The 17010-nt window shown below is 27.7% G+C and overlaps 1 protein-coding gene across 2 annotated transcripts; it reads right to left on the bottom strand.

The window, feature by feature from the left end:
• LOC114131811 (NF-kappa-B inhibitor cactus-like) lies at positions 1-16157 on the bottom strand. Of its 2 annotated transcripts, none has more exons than XM_050197718.1 (7): positions 15123-16157; positions 6231-6561; positions 5061-5166; positions 3262-3463; positions 1448-1536; positions 459-626; positions 1-395 (listed from the first exon to the last, which is right to left on the bottom strand). In XM_050197718.1, exons 1-7 carry the CDS (start codon positions 15235-15237, stop codon positions 330-332), a joined length of 1077 nt encoding a protein of 358 aa, XP_050053675.1. In that variant the 5' UTR covers positions 15238-16157; the 3' UTR covers positions 1-329. The 2 variants fall into 2 exon arrangements, with proteins under 2 accessions (XP_050053675.1, XP_050053676.1); XM_050197719.1 differs by having other exon boundaries at positions 6231-6608; positions 15123-16156.
• Positions 16158-17010: the final 853 nt, after the last annotated feature.

Genomic DNA, 17010 nt, shown 5'->3' with positions numbered 1-17010 from the left:
TTTTTAACATATAAATACATTTATTAAAAAAATCACCAAAAAAGTCATTCACAATTATATTCCATTCACATAACATTCATTGGACATTTCCAACAATAAAATAAAAAAAGTTAACGTGCATATCAAATACATTCCAATAATATTATTACATAAAAATGGGGAGTGGGAAAATCAATAATAATTTAAAAATTACAAAATACACATTTAACTATTAATGTACTAATTTAAATAAATCTAGATTTTAAAAATGATAATGAAATTATAATCAGGTGGTTTTAGGCTGAATGCTAATATAGGAAAAAGTAAAACAACATTGGTAAATAAATTCTTCAACACTTGATTGAACTGTTATTAGGTAACTGAAGTACATTCATTGATTTCACAAGATCGTCAGACTGAAAAAAACATTTTAAAAATTAGCTTTATACAAGCAAATAAAATGTATTAATATAACATACAATTTCATTATCTTCTTCATCTTCATCATAATCAACATCAATTTCAAATGCTAATTTTCCAGCATAACTCTCAATATTTGGATCAACTTTATCTAATAAACATTCAATTAGATTAGCTCTATTTAGAGCTACAGCAAAGTGTAATGCCGTGTATCCACTTTTATAATCCTAAAAATGTATAATTAAATTGTTAGTAATTTATTTAATATTTTTTTCAGTACTGTTTGATTATATGTTATGAATCATAACTTATGAATTATGATTATAACAAATATAATACACAGTAGTTGGGCCTATTTCACATGGTCACGTAATGTATCCTAATCAGATGCAGTGACGCAACTATGGGGCCACAGGGGTGCTGAAGCACCCTTAAGTTCTACGTCTTGGTAATATTCAAATATCTATGGTATTAACAATGTAATTTTATTTTTTAAGATTTTAATTATTTAGCAGCATGTTACAGCAGCACTTCACTAATTTAAGTATCATAAATATTGAGAGACCTAGCTAATGACATTGTTTATGAAGAAATAATAAGCACATTTGTAAATTGTAAATGTTAATAGAAAATTATGTTTGACACTTTAGAATGTAATATAATCAAATACTATAAATTATAATAAAACAATGAACTGTGTTAAATTCGAAAAACGATATTGCGAATATATTACTAGAATAATTAAAATACTAGGATTATGTAAAGTTAAGGGTGACCTAACGACTTTGAAACTCTAGTTGCGCCACTGATCAGATGATAGAGTGTTTTCTCGTCAATATTACATATTACGATATTAAGTAATATTATCAACATTACGTATCAACTTAACCAATATAAACTGAAAACACATGTGTACAATACATGATCATGTAAAATGTGGCTTTACAAATAAACAATTTTAATAGTGCTATAAACTAAAAATCCCTAGTGCATTTGAAACCCAAATTAATTTTTAATATGTTATAACAAAAACCATTATTTAACTTACTGTGATATTCACATTTTTTGAACTATTAACAATAAATCTAAGTAGATTTGGATGGTTAGCAATTGTTGCAATATGAATACATGCCAAACCTAAAACAACAAATATAAATACAATTTAAAAATATTCATAAATATATCGATATATTATTAAAATTATATATTATGCAGAAATCAATATTTCAATGTACCTCTATTATAAGACTATAGTAATTCTTATTGTTATAACTTAAAGGTACTCATTAGTTATTATTCTTTGACAATCTACAATCTAAAGATAAATTTGATTGGCCATTTTAGTTTAATCAACATATTATCATATATTACTAGTATTATAACATTTTAAATAGGGCAAAAAAGATGTAGTAAAAAGAATGTCTCTGTTAAGTGTTGCTACTACCATATAATTAAGTAAGGGATATATTTCTCATCTTCTACCTCTCATAGCACTTATCTCTAAACTACTATTTTAACTCTCCTAATAATAATTAAAATATAATTTAATTACACATACAACTATACCTACAGAAAATAAATTAAGTACTGATATTTTCAATTTTGACCTCTCAAAAGTAGGTACCAACTAGATTAAATTTATTACCAAAAATCTTCCTAAAATTTCATGATAAAGGCAATTTTTATACTTGAAAAGATTTATTCCAACTCAAAAATTAAAAACTGTTTATAATATATATCTTTGAATTATAAATAAAGTTAATAAAATAATATTTTACAAATTTTATTATTTTTTTATCTAGGTACTTATCATACTTAGATTCATTCTATACATTCACATGACATCATTATAAAAATCACTATGAATCACGGCCAAATCTATAAACACTCAACAGGTTGGGAGACAATCAAGGACAATGTATTATATAAAATCTTTTAAATTAATGCTTACTGTCCATAAAGTATTTTCTCCTTTCTTGTAAAACGCATTAAATATTTATTTAACTACTTAAATTTAATAAATGCTAGTATATAATTCATGTAATTAATCATTTTATAAAATGAATAAAAATGTAAGAGGTAAAATAATAATAAGAAAGATTACTTCTTTGTTAAATGTGTTACAGCAAAATACCCAAAATCGTACATTTATCATTTAGTTACTTTAAAATATTATTTATCTAAAGAGTTAAGATAAATATGAAAACATAATATAATATATGTATATAAGTAATATAATTTTATTTAGTATTCAAACCTTAATTACACACTGGTATTAAATAGTTGAAAAGACGTTTAAGACATTAGACATTAAGCCAGTAAGTTAGTTATTTTAAACATAAAACAAACTATATAACAGACCATAGTAACAGACATAATATAACTTAAAATAAAATTATATAGGTACTTTATAAAAAAATCAAAGAGTATCTTCACTACATGCAAATACATCGGTGCATGTACCTATATATATTGTTATATCAATCGGTTGCTATAAACAATCACTGTCTCAACAGGTAACATTCTCAGTGTCGCACAAATTAACAGAATGATCCCCCCCCCCCCCATAAGACATATACATGTCAAAATTCTTATTTTATTCACTAAATGGTTATAGATATTTTTAAGGATCACCAAAGGTTCCTCAAAAATTTTACACTGATTAACACTAGTTGTTTATGCGATTTGTAAGATTTAAAGTGGTCAAGTTAACAACATTATACGTCTAAATAAATATTAAAACTATAATTTGCAGTAGATAAATTTTTTATATGCATATATAGGTAATATAAATTATCATTCAAATACATTCACAAAATTCAAAATAATTATTTAAAAATTTAATATAAATTAGATACTTACCATCATAATTAATAGTATCAAATATTTTTGGTAGTAATACATAACTAGCTAATATTCTCAGGCAATCTAGTTTTCCACCATAACATGCCAAATGAACTGCTGTATTTCCATTACAATCTAATACTTCTGCATTGGCATTAGCCATCATTAGGTATTTTACAATTTCACATTGGTTTGTGATAACAGCCAAATGGAGAGCACTCTAAAAATCAAAATTAAGTTATCAATCACTACGAGTCCATGAAAAAATATTTATACATAATATATTAAAATATTATACAATGCAAATATAAAAATTAAATTAAAATATCTATTTACTCACAAATAATAAAATAATAAGATTCACAAATTCAATTAATTTAAAGTAAAATACAAGACTGGGCATTAACAAATTAAAAGTTAAAATTAAATTAATTAACTAGTTACTTTTTTTGAAATTAACTTTTAACTTAATAAGTTACTTTTTTTAAGATTAACGTGTTAACTTAAAGTTAATTGTATTCAAAAATATTTAAAATAAGAATTTTCGTCCAAAGGATAATGCAAATTTTTTAACAATATTTTTAGAAAAGTAGGTTTTTTGATAGCTAATTAATATTTTGATGTATCATTTTAAATTTCCCCAGTAACTTTCTTGAGCATAAAGAAAAACTATGTAATAAATATTATTATGTGTCTGGAATTTTTTAGGTTGCAAATTACAAAATTTTAACTTTAAATTAAGTTAAGTTACTTTTTTTTTTTCATAGTTAGCATTTAACTCAACGAGTTAACAAAAAAAAATATGAGTAACTTTTAACTTAACTTAGCTTTATTATTTTAAAATAACTTAACTTAACGAGTTAAAAAAAATTGTTAACTTGCCCAGTCTTGGTAAAATATAAGTAAATTAATTAGTAGGCTGGTAATGACCTAAATCATAAATTATTAAATGTCCAAAATTTCAACTACAGTTTGTCATGTCAAGAATTTTGTGAATTTTTAGAAACAATATAAAATATAAAATTTATTATAAGTAATATAAAATACCTATGGCTTTGTTTATCACCATAGAAACAAATAAAATTAAATAAAAAAGATCCCTTCGTCTGCTCAGAATCGTTTTTTATCTAATGCAATCATATTGCATTCAAATTAAATACCTACAGTAAAATTACACTATCCTGCCTGAAGATCGAAGGGACGATGGACAAACATCCACCAACGAAATGCGCTGACCTACTTTATTTATTTAATTAAGACACATGTTTTATATACTTTTATTTTTATTTGTTATTATATTATCAGAAGAATACTAATAAACAATAAACTAAAAAAAAAAATTAATTATTCATAATATTAAATATTTATATAATTTATCTTATAAAAAAAAAAAAATAAATAAATAATAAATAATAATAATAATTTATAATTTATAATCATAAATTATGACGACTAAAAAAAAAAAGTTTTCAGTTAGATGTCCAGTTTTTTTAATTAAAAAGGTTGGCAACCCTATATATGACTGGTAAATAAACCAAAATAACTATACTCTATCCAGTGAGATAATGTGTAGCAGACCGACCAAAATTGGTTTTTCTGTGCAGCCCAAACAACACCCTGCCATAGCAAGTAAGGTGATGTAGGAGGATACACAAAATCGGCACATTCTCTTGATGGACAGAATATAGCTTAAAATATAATAGTTATATTTGAATCTTTAAATATCTTGAAAATAAATAAACATATAATAGATATTATTGAATTATTTACAAGTATTCTTTAATTTGACTTAATATATGATAATATAAAACACTTACTTGGCCATCATCATTTCGTATATCTAATAGTTTGGAATCTGGACAAATATCAATTAACCGTTTTGAAACTTGGATATATCCATGAAGGATAGCAAGATGAAGTTGCCTAAAAAATAAAAAAAATAATTTATAGTTACATAATATAAAAATATTAATACAAATAAATAATAGTATTTAGAAAGTAACAATCCAACAACAAATCACCAATTTAGCATATTAAGTTAAGTAAACTATAGGTATTTATCAAATTTCAGAAGCATAGAGTAGACATACATTCAGTATGTTAGTCTTCCACGTGATGCAAGTTCTATAAGGATATGTCTGGTTCGGTTCTACATCGGTAGGATGAGAAAAAAAGTCTGCTAGATGCATGCAACAGTGGATAAATCAATGTCTATTTTGTAGAAAAAATGTTAAAAAAGACAGCATCATATATGGCAGTAGTAAGTTTTTGTAGGAATTTAATCAAAAAGAAGGAAAGACCAATTTTTTAATAGTTTAAAGTAGTCAAGTCTACTTGAATATGGACACTCAAGGTCACAATTTATTAAAGAGGTTAGAGGCTTCATTTATTATTGTAACAGATTATTTTTAAGAAAAAATGTTTTATTTTTTACAATAAGCAATTTGTAGAACCAGATAAATATTCATAAAATGTGTTACCCAGTAAAATAATAATATAAAAAGTCATACTACAAGGCATGTATAGATGTATTTATTTAGATTTTTAGGAAGGTACCTAAGACTATTAAAACAGGTCTCAATATCAAAATTAAATCAGTTATTAATCCAAGAATTTGTTTTAAAATTAAAATATATGTGCCCATCCACATAATATAAGTAAGTATATTATAAACTAGATCATAAAGGTGCACAATCCTAAATTTATATATTTATTTATTTCTCATATATTAATGAGATAATTAACATTCTAACAAGTTAGAAGTAAATTAATTAGAAAGATGTAACTATTACAAGATTGAGATTTTAATTATTCACCATAGATAGTTAGGTAGGTACACCGTACATATAATGAATGATATCACTATTAATTAAGAAATTATGAACACCTTTACTATTCAAGTCTAAATATGATATTATGAAAATAGTTTTAGGTAAAGATTAGATAGGAATAAAAATATAAATACAAAATATTATATCAGTACATACGTGTCACCGTCTTCATTCTGTTGGAAATAAAACTGCCAATTGTGTTCAGTGTTAGAATAGGATTTACAGGTGTTTTTTTGGTCAACATCCAATTCACTCAAACAGCCCGATTCACAGATATCCAAACCACTATCCACAACAATTGTTGGTGTTTCTTTTAGTTGTTTGAAATTGAGGTCTTTGTTTTTTACATCGCATTCAATATTCTCTTTGGATAACATATCACAAGACAGATTGGCACCAGACAAGAATCCAGAATCCATTTTTATATTGGTATTGTCTTCAGTAACCTTCTCGCTTTTAATGGACTGCTGTTGTTTCTCCCGCTTGCCTGAAAGTTCCATTTTTAGTTTGTCTGCGTTGCTCTTGGACCACATACTTTATGTCAATAAAAAGTGCGTTTATAAGTGAAAAAACTATTCACGGGGACGACGTATATTATAAGAATATTATTAAACTGTAGAAACTAGTGCACAATGGCCTGATCATGCAATGCAACCCAATTATAATGTTTTATCGCGGTGGACGAGTAACGATAGTAATGGTTATTAAAAGTAAAATAATATCAGAAACACAAAAGTTGCTTGATAAACGATTAATAAAAAAAAAAAATAGGTAGGTAGGTACAAAATAGATTTTCCAAAAATACAGAACACAAATAAACACACAAATGGACTAGAAAGACACGATAATAATTTCTGTTTCGAAAAACTCTAAATTACACGATCATATCGCACGCACGAAATACTTTTACGTGGAAAAAAAAACAATGGGCAGACAACAAAAATTACTTAAAACAGTACGAATTCATAGACTCGATTGCTTCATGCCAATATGGCACTTACGCACTATAACAGCGACCAACGACGCAAACGAGCGGAGCACGACGACTGACGACACCGTAGCCCGTAGCAGTAAAGCTACGAAAGTACTGAACTACAAACAGACGTACACACACGCCAACTGGCCCAACTGCCAAGTCTGAATTCGAGACTGACCGTGGCCGGGGAACACCGAACTGAGAACGACGACGGACGGGTGGAGTTTCATTATCATTATTATGGTAATGAAGGAATAAAAAAAAAATAATAATATTATTATGTGGGTACAATATTATTATTATCACGGCGGCGCGGAAATACGGGAATCGTAGTCAGCTGTAATTGTTATTGCGGTCGTGGTCGCGGGTATTGATACCAACCACACAATAATATTACGTGCAATTATAAATATTGTGAATCAGAAATACCAACTGTTTACCGAGTACTACTACACTACTACCGCGTCAGCAGTAAGTAGTTGTAACTTGTAGCCTACAACTTGTAGCTCCTGCTACGGCAGTACAGCGCGCAATGACTTATGTAGTTATGTTACTATTATTATGGTCAACAAAAATACGAAACTCAACGAAAGCGTAGGGCGCAAGATCAACGATCACAGGCCATAGGGCATGTGCCATAAAGTTCATATCGTGGTTGTGATTTGTAATTCGCTGCTGTCGTAATTAATATTATTACATTGGGTTATGGGTAAGCGGTCAGTGGCCTGTAGTTCGATGTCGAACAGCCTTAAAAGTTGGGTAGGTGGATGGATAAAGCAATAGAGAACTACAACTGAGTGCCAAGTCGTTTTACTATAATTTTATTAAACACAAGAATGTCATTAAATTACTTAAATTTAAAATGGTATATTTATTTATAGCTATGCTAAAAAAAAAAAAAAATATTCAGAGGGCTTGTAAATTGAGTGGGTCAATCAAATTATTTGAACTGACTGTTTTAATTTTATTCGAAACTGTGACTGGGACGAACTATCTGCAGAAGACAACAAAATTACAATTTGGCGCCAAAACTGATCCAACGAGAATACAAATTAAAAATGTAAGCGTTCTCTTTTCCTCAATATATTATGCATAATGTAAGACGTATGACTTATCCATAATAAGATATTAAGATCATACTGAGATATAAGCAATCTCTTTCATTCTGCAGTGAAATGACATTGATTAAATAAATTTATATAATGTGTATGATTATTGTATATTTAATCAATGCAGACAATGGCAGTATAGGTATAATAACGGTTTATCGTACGTAGTTATAAAATATATTATATAAATAATAAATGTCATAATTCTAATGATCCTTATCCCTTTTTATTAGATTTAAAACTTAGTTTGTGATGCATCACTGAATACCAGCAAACTATAAAAGGTTTTCTCGCCGAAAAACTCGAATGACACAACAAATCAAAATTTGGTTGTATATTATATATATAAGGTTACCATACATCCGGATTTGAGAAATGTCCGGATTTCACAAAGATAATCGTTTAACATGGTTATATCGAATAATGAACTGAAAAATATTCTGTAACAGATTTTATTTTTATACATCATATTTTTATTATTTTAACATATTTAACCTAATAATTCTTATACGTATACATTGTATTCCTTATGAATAATTCATAGATCTAAGTAAAATTGTATTAATGAAATAACAACATTGTTCATCTTCAATTTTACCCCTCCCCCTCGTGAAACGGAACGTTGATGTCCGGATTTGGTCTAAAAACATTATGGTAGGTAACCCTATGTATGTAGAGACTGGGAGTCCAAATATTTTTTTGCCAATTCACTCAAAAATCATAAGTTAAGTGAACACTGATCATCAAGATATAATATAGGACTCAGATATTGATGTATCATGCATTTGTAATTTACTAACCTACATTTAAATTTTAAATATTCACAAATTTAAATTACAGCAATTTTTAGTTTGATAATTGAGTATATTTTTACGCCATTGTACCAAGGTACTTGTTTTTTTACATTTTCCTATTTCATAACTAAATATAAATGTTAAATGATTTTTAATGTGTAAATACCTATAATAAACTTTATAATATCTAGCTTATAATATTTAAAACTAGAATTACATTTTAATTTAAGTTTTTGTGTCTTTATTATTAACGCTCTTTATGACTTACAGATACTCACAAGGTCAAAATGAGTTAATTTTTTTCCTCTATATTTTTATTATTATGTAATCTATATTCTATACAATATAAACATATAAATGATGTAATTATATATTTTAATTCTAGAACGTATAACATACCTACAAAATAAAAAAAGTTATATAACTGTTCACCAAAATATAAGTAGGTAATATAACCATGTAATAAGTAGGCAATTTAAATGTTTGAATTACATTTGATACTAAATTTATTTAATAATTCACATCAGTGGCGTATACTAGGGGGGACGTGGGGATCAGACCCCCCCCATTGGCGTTATTATTTTTTGTATTTGCTTGGAATATTTAATATGCATTATAATGTAATATTTTGTTATATTATCAATTATGATCAATCGAGCTATTGAACTTTTACAATTTTGTCAAAACTGAATACCATTATAATTTTATCTAATTTATGACAAAGTAATGTTTATTTGGTCGAAATGGTCGATGACGACTATGATTATTTATAAATATTATAATTTATAGCTTATCTTATCATTTATAGAGACAATACTATATATTTTATAAATTTATAATACGTAGATATATAGAAGTTTTGACTTTTTGAAGTATTGGAGTGAATAATCTTCCATATTGTATTTGATGTGAATCTTGAATCAATTAAAATTATATTCATTGTTTCTTATTGTTAAATATTTAACTACCTAAGTAAAAAGTTTTGCTTCAGAGGGTGGGGAATTTTCCAATTTCCCCCTCCTAGTTAGCTATTTCGTTTACTATTTTTGATCCCCTCATTTCAGAAATCATGTCTACGCTACTGATTCATATCTGTCGTTTGAATAAGTAAACAATTAATAAGCAACAAATATAAATACCTAAATAATAACTTAACACAACTTATTTAGATTTTAGAAATTAAAACAAAAAATGTTTAAGAATATTAATAAGAGTAATGAGACTATAGTAAAAGCTATTATCATCATTGATTATAAATACTTAGATGTAATCTATATTCTTTAAGTTATAAATTTATAATCAATGTTACTATGTAACAAGTAATAACTGATTATTAATCACTAACTATAGTATCTAACTACCAACTAGTAACTATACTCTAACTCTATAGCTCTGTATTTAAGTATATTAGATTATTATATTATTAAAATTTAAAATACTTATAATTAATACAAATAAGCAAAGTTTATTATAAATATAAAATACTACTTAAAATAATAATATTTATACTGTATCTACCAACCATAAACTATAATGCTATACACGACTTAAGAAGGGAAGTGCTACATTACTTTTTAGTTTTTATAATACCTACTACATAACTACATTTTATGTATTACTATTACGTTTACTTATGTAGATTATGTTAGGTAGGTACCTGATTAAAGTGTTAGATATGTACTCGGTACTTATACCTTTTAAATAATGTGAAAACCCAATGATTACACGTTGTTATATATAGACAATAGACATAATATAGTACACATTATACCCACGTACTAATACTAATTAAAAAATATGTATTTATGTTTTGTGTATGGAAATTATCTATGTAAATGTAAAATGGCATTGTGTATGACTACAATATAAAAATGCCTAATAAAACAGTTTAAAAATACTTTTTATTTTATGAAAAACGAACAACAGTAGTCAGTAATGCATAATAAACTATTTAGAAAGTGTCGTAAAACAAGTTTATATTTTCACTATAGTTGTTGGTTATATAAAAATACTATAGAATCTTAACTCGTTATTTCCAAAAATGTGAAAACTTTATACAAAAATTAAATATATACTATATATCTAGCTATATAATATAGGTAGCCAATATAGAGTATATTTTTTAAATGATGAATAGTGTTTATTTCAAAGTGTTAACTTTTTTCGTAATTATTATCTTTAAGAAAAATTTAAGATGTATTACATACAGATATAAAATTTTAAAATTTTAAAATTCTTTTATTTGTGGTCGTTAGATGACATTTAGTATTTTAAATTTCGTAGAATACCTACTTGAAAAAAACTACTGTAAATATTATTAAAAAAAAAAAAAAAAATAGATTGTTCTTATATTTATAATTTATTGCATCCTAAACATAGATAATCTTTAAAAATTAATAGTGAATTCAGTTTAATTATTTTTTTTCAAATTATATATATCATACATCTCAAATCAGTGTTTTCAGTTCTAATATTATCAAAATTATGTTTTTTTTAGTCTTATTTGTTTCATATTGAACTTATGTAAATAATATGATAACAATTATTGAATTATAGGAGTATAGGACATGAGCAAAATAAATAAGTTAGGTAAAATAATAATAAAATAATTAATAGATACGTAGCTGGTAGGTACTGTGATTAAAATTATGGACATAATATACATCAAGATTCAAGAGTCGAGACACTTGAATAATACTTATATATAGTTAAAATATATAATATAGATACCTATTACCTATTAATTCTACAACGTAATTTTATAGAGATTTTAAAATTTTTACCACTAAAATATTAAACGATAAGTATTATTAAAATACTATTATGAAAATTTAAAATAATTATAAAATTATCATTACAAATCACACATATTTATTTATTTATTTTGCAGTTGAAAATTATCTAGGTACAAAATAAAATATAAGCTATGTTATATTCGAGGTTATATTATTATTACTTAGTTATAATTTATAAATTATAATTATACAACATGAGTATATTATTGGATTATTGGATTATTCAATTTACATTACACTTTGCTTGTAATTATTAATAAATGTGCATTATACATTCAGTATAATATTGTTTTGCTTGGTGTCTCGATAAATTACCAAAATAATAAACACAAATAATATACCTACCTAGGTTATAGGTATAGGTTATAGCCTATAGGTAGAGTAGGTAGACGGTAGTAGGTACTATTTAAATGGAAGATTAGTAGCTTAGGAATACAATATTATATTTTTCAGAGCATATTTTGAGATCTTGTCTGTATTATTTTTAGACCCATTAAAAATTATTTACGAATTAGTAAACTTAAGAATGATTATAGTTGAAGGTTGGCAAGATAATTTTGCTCAATCGATTCATTCTTATGTCCTCGTTATTAATTGTTACAACAATAATTAATATAATTGAATTAGGGGATTTAATAAAATGTTATTATAATAGGTAACTAATAAGTTTACTAGATCATAGTCATTGCACATTGCTAGTATGAGCAACTGTATCTAAAATAAAAATACTACCATTTTTTAAAAACAAATTTCCAACGAAAATGACATAGAATTATCAATTATTATAGGTACCTAAGATAATACCTATTCCTATAAATGTAGGTCATGGATTAAAAACAATTAAAAATACAATTATCGCTCCGCTTAAAATCTTAAACTTCCACAATAGACTAAATAATATTAAAGGCGCTCCTTCAAAATCTTCAAAAAGCATCCAAACTATAAATTAAAACCTTGTTAATCTCAAGAGTCAAAACTCTCTTAAAAATATCACAAAACCCAACAAAAAACTTATAAAAAACTTGACTTTAACATCCATAAATAATTGTAAAAATATAAAAACATTAAATACTAAAGTAACCATGTAAGTATGTTGACACAACTAATGAAATAATATAAAACAAATATATTAATTATGACTTAAAAATAAAAACTGTCACAATTAAAATTTAAAAAACATAACTACATAAGTACTCATAATTTGAAAAACTAGAAAATATAATGGCCAAAATCCTTTTTAAAAAAGAGAATAAGAGATAGACTAAATGTTAATAGTACACCAGTTCACCTAATATCAATTATCAACAATCAATTTCATTTACTTATAATATTTATAGGTATCTACTCTGTCTTCACGGATATTTACGTTAATATTATGTATTAATAGACAATAGTAGAAGCTAGTACGGCGTTTAGCTGAGTAGTATAAGTTGTTCCGGTTCTTCTCTATAGTATAATTCAAATAAAACAACAAACCGAAAAATCTATGAAAACCCTATAAAATAGGTACCTGTAGGTACCTAATAAGTTTGTTATGTGTCCATGAGTAATTAATACATCATATTAACTTCATATTACCATGAAAATAATACAATTAATAGAGCTATATTAAAATATTTTATTAACCTTAAGTATATAATATATTAATATATTATAAAGATATACCCCGAGAGCTAATTGAAAATCCGAAAATAATAACTATCATTAATTATTATCAAACAAACGTTGAGACATAATTTTAAGTTTTAATTAAGACAAAACTCATGACACAATATTATACACAGCGTGATTCATCAAACATGCTCCTTCCTTTTTCCTTCAATAACACAGTAAGTACTCGTATATTTAAGATTAATTTTAAAATTCGTGATTTTTTTTACTACTTATGGAACGACCTATAGAAAAATAAACTTATATTTATAAAATAAAAACTACTCTTTTCTACTGTAAATCACTTAGCATATAATTATTCCAAACATTATTTCATAAATTAAAATTAAAACAAGTAATTTTTTAGTAATTTAACTTTGTGTACCATGGATATCGCTTTATATGATGATTAATAATAGTGTTTGGAAGATATGGGAGTTAGTAACTTGAAAATTTTTATATTAATCTATCAATATTTGTAAAAATTGTCCAAGTATAATAAATTCTATATCCAATTCTATAAACCATTTTCATCCTAAAAAATGACTCGTTTAAATTTTGAGTTAAGCACCTACTTATATAAAAATTTTCAAAAAAAATAATACCTTATAATTAATTTACAGTAAAAAGAGGGTTCTCATTTAAAATATTTTTTCATTTTTTCACCACAAGACATTCTTTAAGTACCTACCTAGTAAAAAACACAAAATTCCAAAGTTTAAAAATACCAAAAATCAAAATTTAGATAAATGTATCACTGAAGAAAAAATGGAAGTGTGGATGCTTAATGATTAATGATTAATGAATTTTACTCCGTATATAATATACTAAAATCAAGACTAGAAATTTAATGCATTTGTACATAACTTTTGTGTTTCTTTACATAGTAAGAATTAAATTAAATTTCAATCAAAATAGTATTTACATAATACTGCAGATACCTATAAATAATACCTATAGTACAATTAATACAAAATTCTGTTTTTAATATTTGGTGGTTTAACTGTTTAAGCATATTATAGCGATGTTACGTAACTATACCTGCTTCTATTTAAACATATTATTTTTGTAGTAAAAGGACACTACTTCCGCATTTGACGTTTCTGTCTTATAAATGAGCAACACTAAAAATCTATACGCTCAGAAAATCATGTTTAGCTTCGTTAGTTAAAGACAATTAGAGAATAAACCTATCATGGAACTTATAACGGTAAGAATATTTCTTTTTATATGTTGGTTGCGTGTATATAAATATAAAATAACGCAAATTAATAATGCGCATAACTTGCTAGATAACTAAAACTATCTTAAAAAGTAACATATGACACAGATAATGATCTTACCGTTAAGTTTTATAATTGGTTGATTCATTCCAATTTTTAAACTAGCGATGAAGCTAAACGTGAACCGTTGAACGTAAATTTACCATGCTACGCACTTGTAAAACAGAGACAACAATATTGACAAGAATTATTATTTCCTTATAAACATTTTGTATTATTAGCATTTTTATACTTAAATGAAAGTTATTTAATATTTTATAAATAATTACAGGAATATCAATATTTAAAAATTCATAATTCAAAAAAGATCTTTTGATTTTTAAAACATGTTTTGCTAATTTTTTCTGCATTAAATTCATAGTCTCGATTAAAATAGTAATTATTGGTTTATTAATGATATATATTATACTATTGTAATAAATATACTATTAATATAAATACCTAAAAACAGTTTGCGAACAACCATCGTTGACATCATCTTGCTTGCCGACTCTTCGTCAACGACGGTGCGTGCACCTGAAGCGATCACTGTGAATCCGTGGTTGAGTAAACGCATCCTTAATACTCCTTGTAAATCCTTTACGTCGCGGACTCAAAGCTCGACCGACCGACTTCCGTCAACGTACAATAATAATATCCGGATTCCGTGCAGCACTAGATCACCGACGTGCCATTCAGGTACCCTCGGATTCAAGTATACTCCGATAGGTCTCAGGAGCACGTCATAACGAGTGATTGAACAAAATGCGCGACCATGTCAAAGTGGTATACAGGCTCGACGGTGGCGAACGAGCAACCATCATTCGTGGGTATAAAATAGCATCAACAAGTCGTCGTTTGCGGCGGTAAGTCAACAATGTAAACAAACGATATTGTTAAAAAATTGTAATATTTTTTCTCGTTTATAGCAGTGGAAGCCGGAAAGACCGGTGTAATATGTTGCAATTCACTTGCGAATAAACGATTTTGTGACCGACGGCATTGTAATATCGTATCGACGAGGACGTTTTTATCGCGTTGCCGTCGTCTGAGTTTTCGACAACCACGCGTATTATTGTTCCAGATTTTTAAATTTGTTGATAATAATAACGACAAAAGGACGATAATAATGATATGTCGTTGTGCCGCGGATGACGCGCGCGGAAAGTCGGACGTGATAGAGCTTTCGGCGCGGCGTCCTGCAGCAGAAAAGAAAATCGCCCGTATACAATACGCGACTACCTAGCTATACCTATTGTTATAATACGCACGACAGCTGACGTACAGTGCGTAATCGTTTTGTGTCGTCGTCTGCTGCCGTTATAACATTGATATCGTGCAATTTTACATAATATAGTATATTAATATTAATATATAATATTATTATTACAGTAAATATACTTCGTTCGGGCGACGCGTGTACAACGAGTGATGTTTATGCGGTGTGATGCCGGCGCAGCACTGCAGCGGCGTACGCCGTTTGAACACCGCCGCGGCACTATTTTTTACGGGTAACCGCGACCAGTATAAGTGTATAACCTACCTATTTCGCGATCGGAACGCGTCGCAGCCGAGGAATTTAATGGACGGGGAAAACCGTCGTGGCGTGTGTCGGACGGTCGGGGCCAGCGGTGGCGGCCGTCGTCTAACAATATATTCGCAATCGCTATTATGTGTTATTGTGTACGTATATATATATATAATAATATATTATATCGCATCGACGACGCCGCCGCCGACGATGACGGTAGGTCGTACTAAAAAACCAGCGGCGGCAGTCGATTTGCATCGGCGGGTATTTCCCAGAGCGCTGAGGTCACACACCCGCCGCCGTTACTATACGTAATAATAATAATAATAATATACGTACACGCGCGGCGGCCGACGGTGGCCCGCGAATTGCTTACGCGCCGACGGCGAATACACCGCAACGCTGCGCGTCACGACCGTCGTTCGGTCCGCGGCGATTTTTTTTTCTTTTTTCTTCCGCGGAAATATTAAAACGGTTTCCCGTAAAACCGCTAACGATGATGCGCATAAACACTATACGCGAGAGAGTGCTGCAGGTACAGCACGTGAAGGATATATTGTACGTAGGATATAGCTGCTGCAGGGTACTGCAGCATCGGCCTGCAGATAATACACGGCGCATTGTAATGTTTAAGACCCGGAAGTCGGTGTGCAATCGCCTGTATATTCGCATGCGGTTTTGCGCCGACGGGATTATTGATATAAATATAGTTGACTGATCGGCTATACGTAAATTCGAATTCCGTCCGTACAATGTTCAGACCTAAAATTGTATTTAGCACGCGTATACGATATATTGCACGTTTCGAGATTTATTGTT

The sequence above is a fragment of the Aphis gossypii genome, chromosome 1 (genome assembly GCF_020184175.1).
Source record: "Aphis gossypii isolate Hap1 chromosome 1, ASM2018417v2, whole genome shotgun sequence".
In the NCBI taxonomy this organism is placed as follows: Eukaryota; Metazoa; Arthropoda; class Insecta; order Hemiptera; family Aphididae; genus Aphis; species Aphis gossypii.
The sequence above is the reverse complement of the archived record's forward strand: the minus strand, read 5'-3'. Positions and strand labels throughout refer to the sequence as shown.

Excerpts from the sequence above, each read along its gene's own strand:
- LOC114131811 (XM_050197718.1), bottom strand. The coding sequence starts at position 15,237 with ATGCGTTTACTCAACCACGGATTCACAGTGATCGCTTCAGGTGCACGC. Across the intron at positions 6,562-15,122 it reads TGTTCGCAAACTGTTTTTAG|GCAAGCGGGAGAAACAACAG; the intron begins GTATTTATATTA and ends TGGAACTTTCAG. Across the intron at positions 5,167-6,230 it reads CAGAATGAAGACGGTGACAC|GCAACTTCATCTTGCTATCC; the intron begins GTATGTACTGAT and ends TTTATTTTTTAG.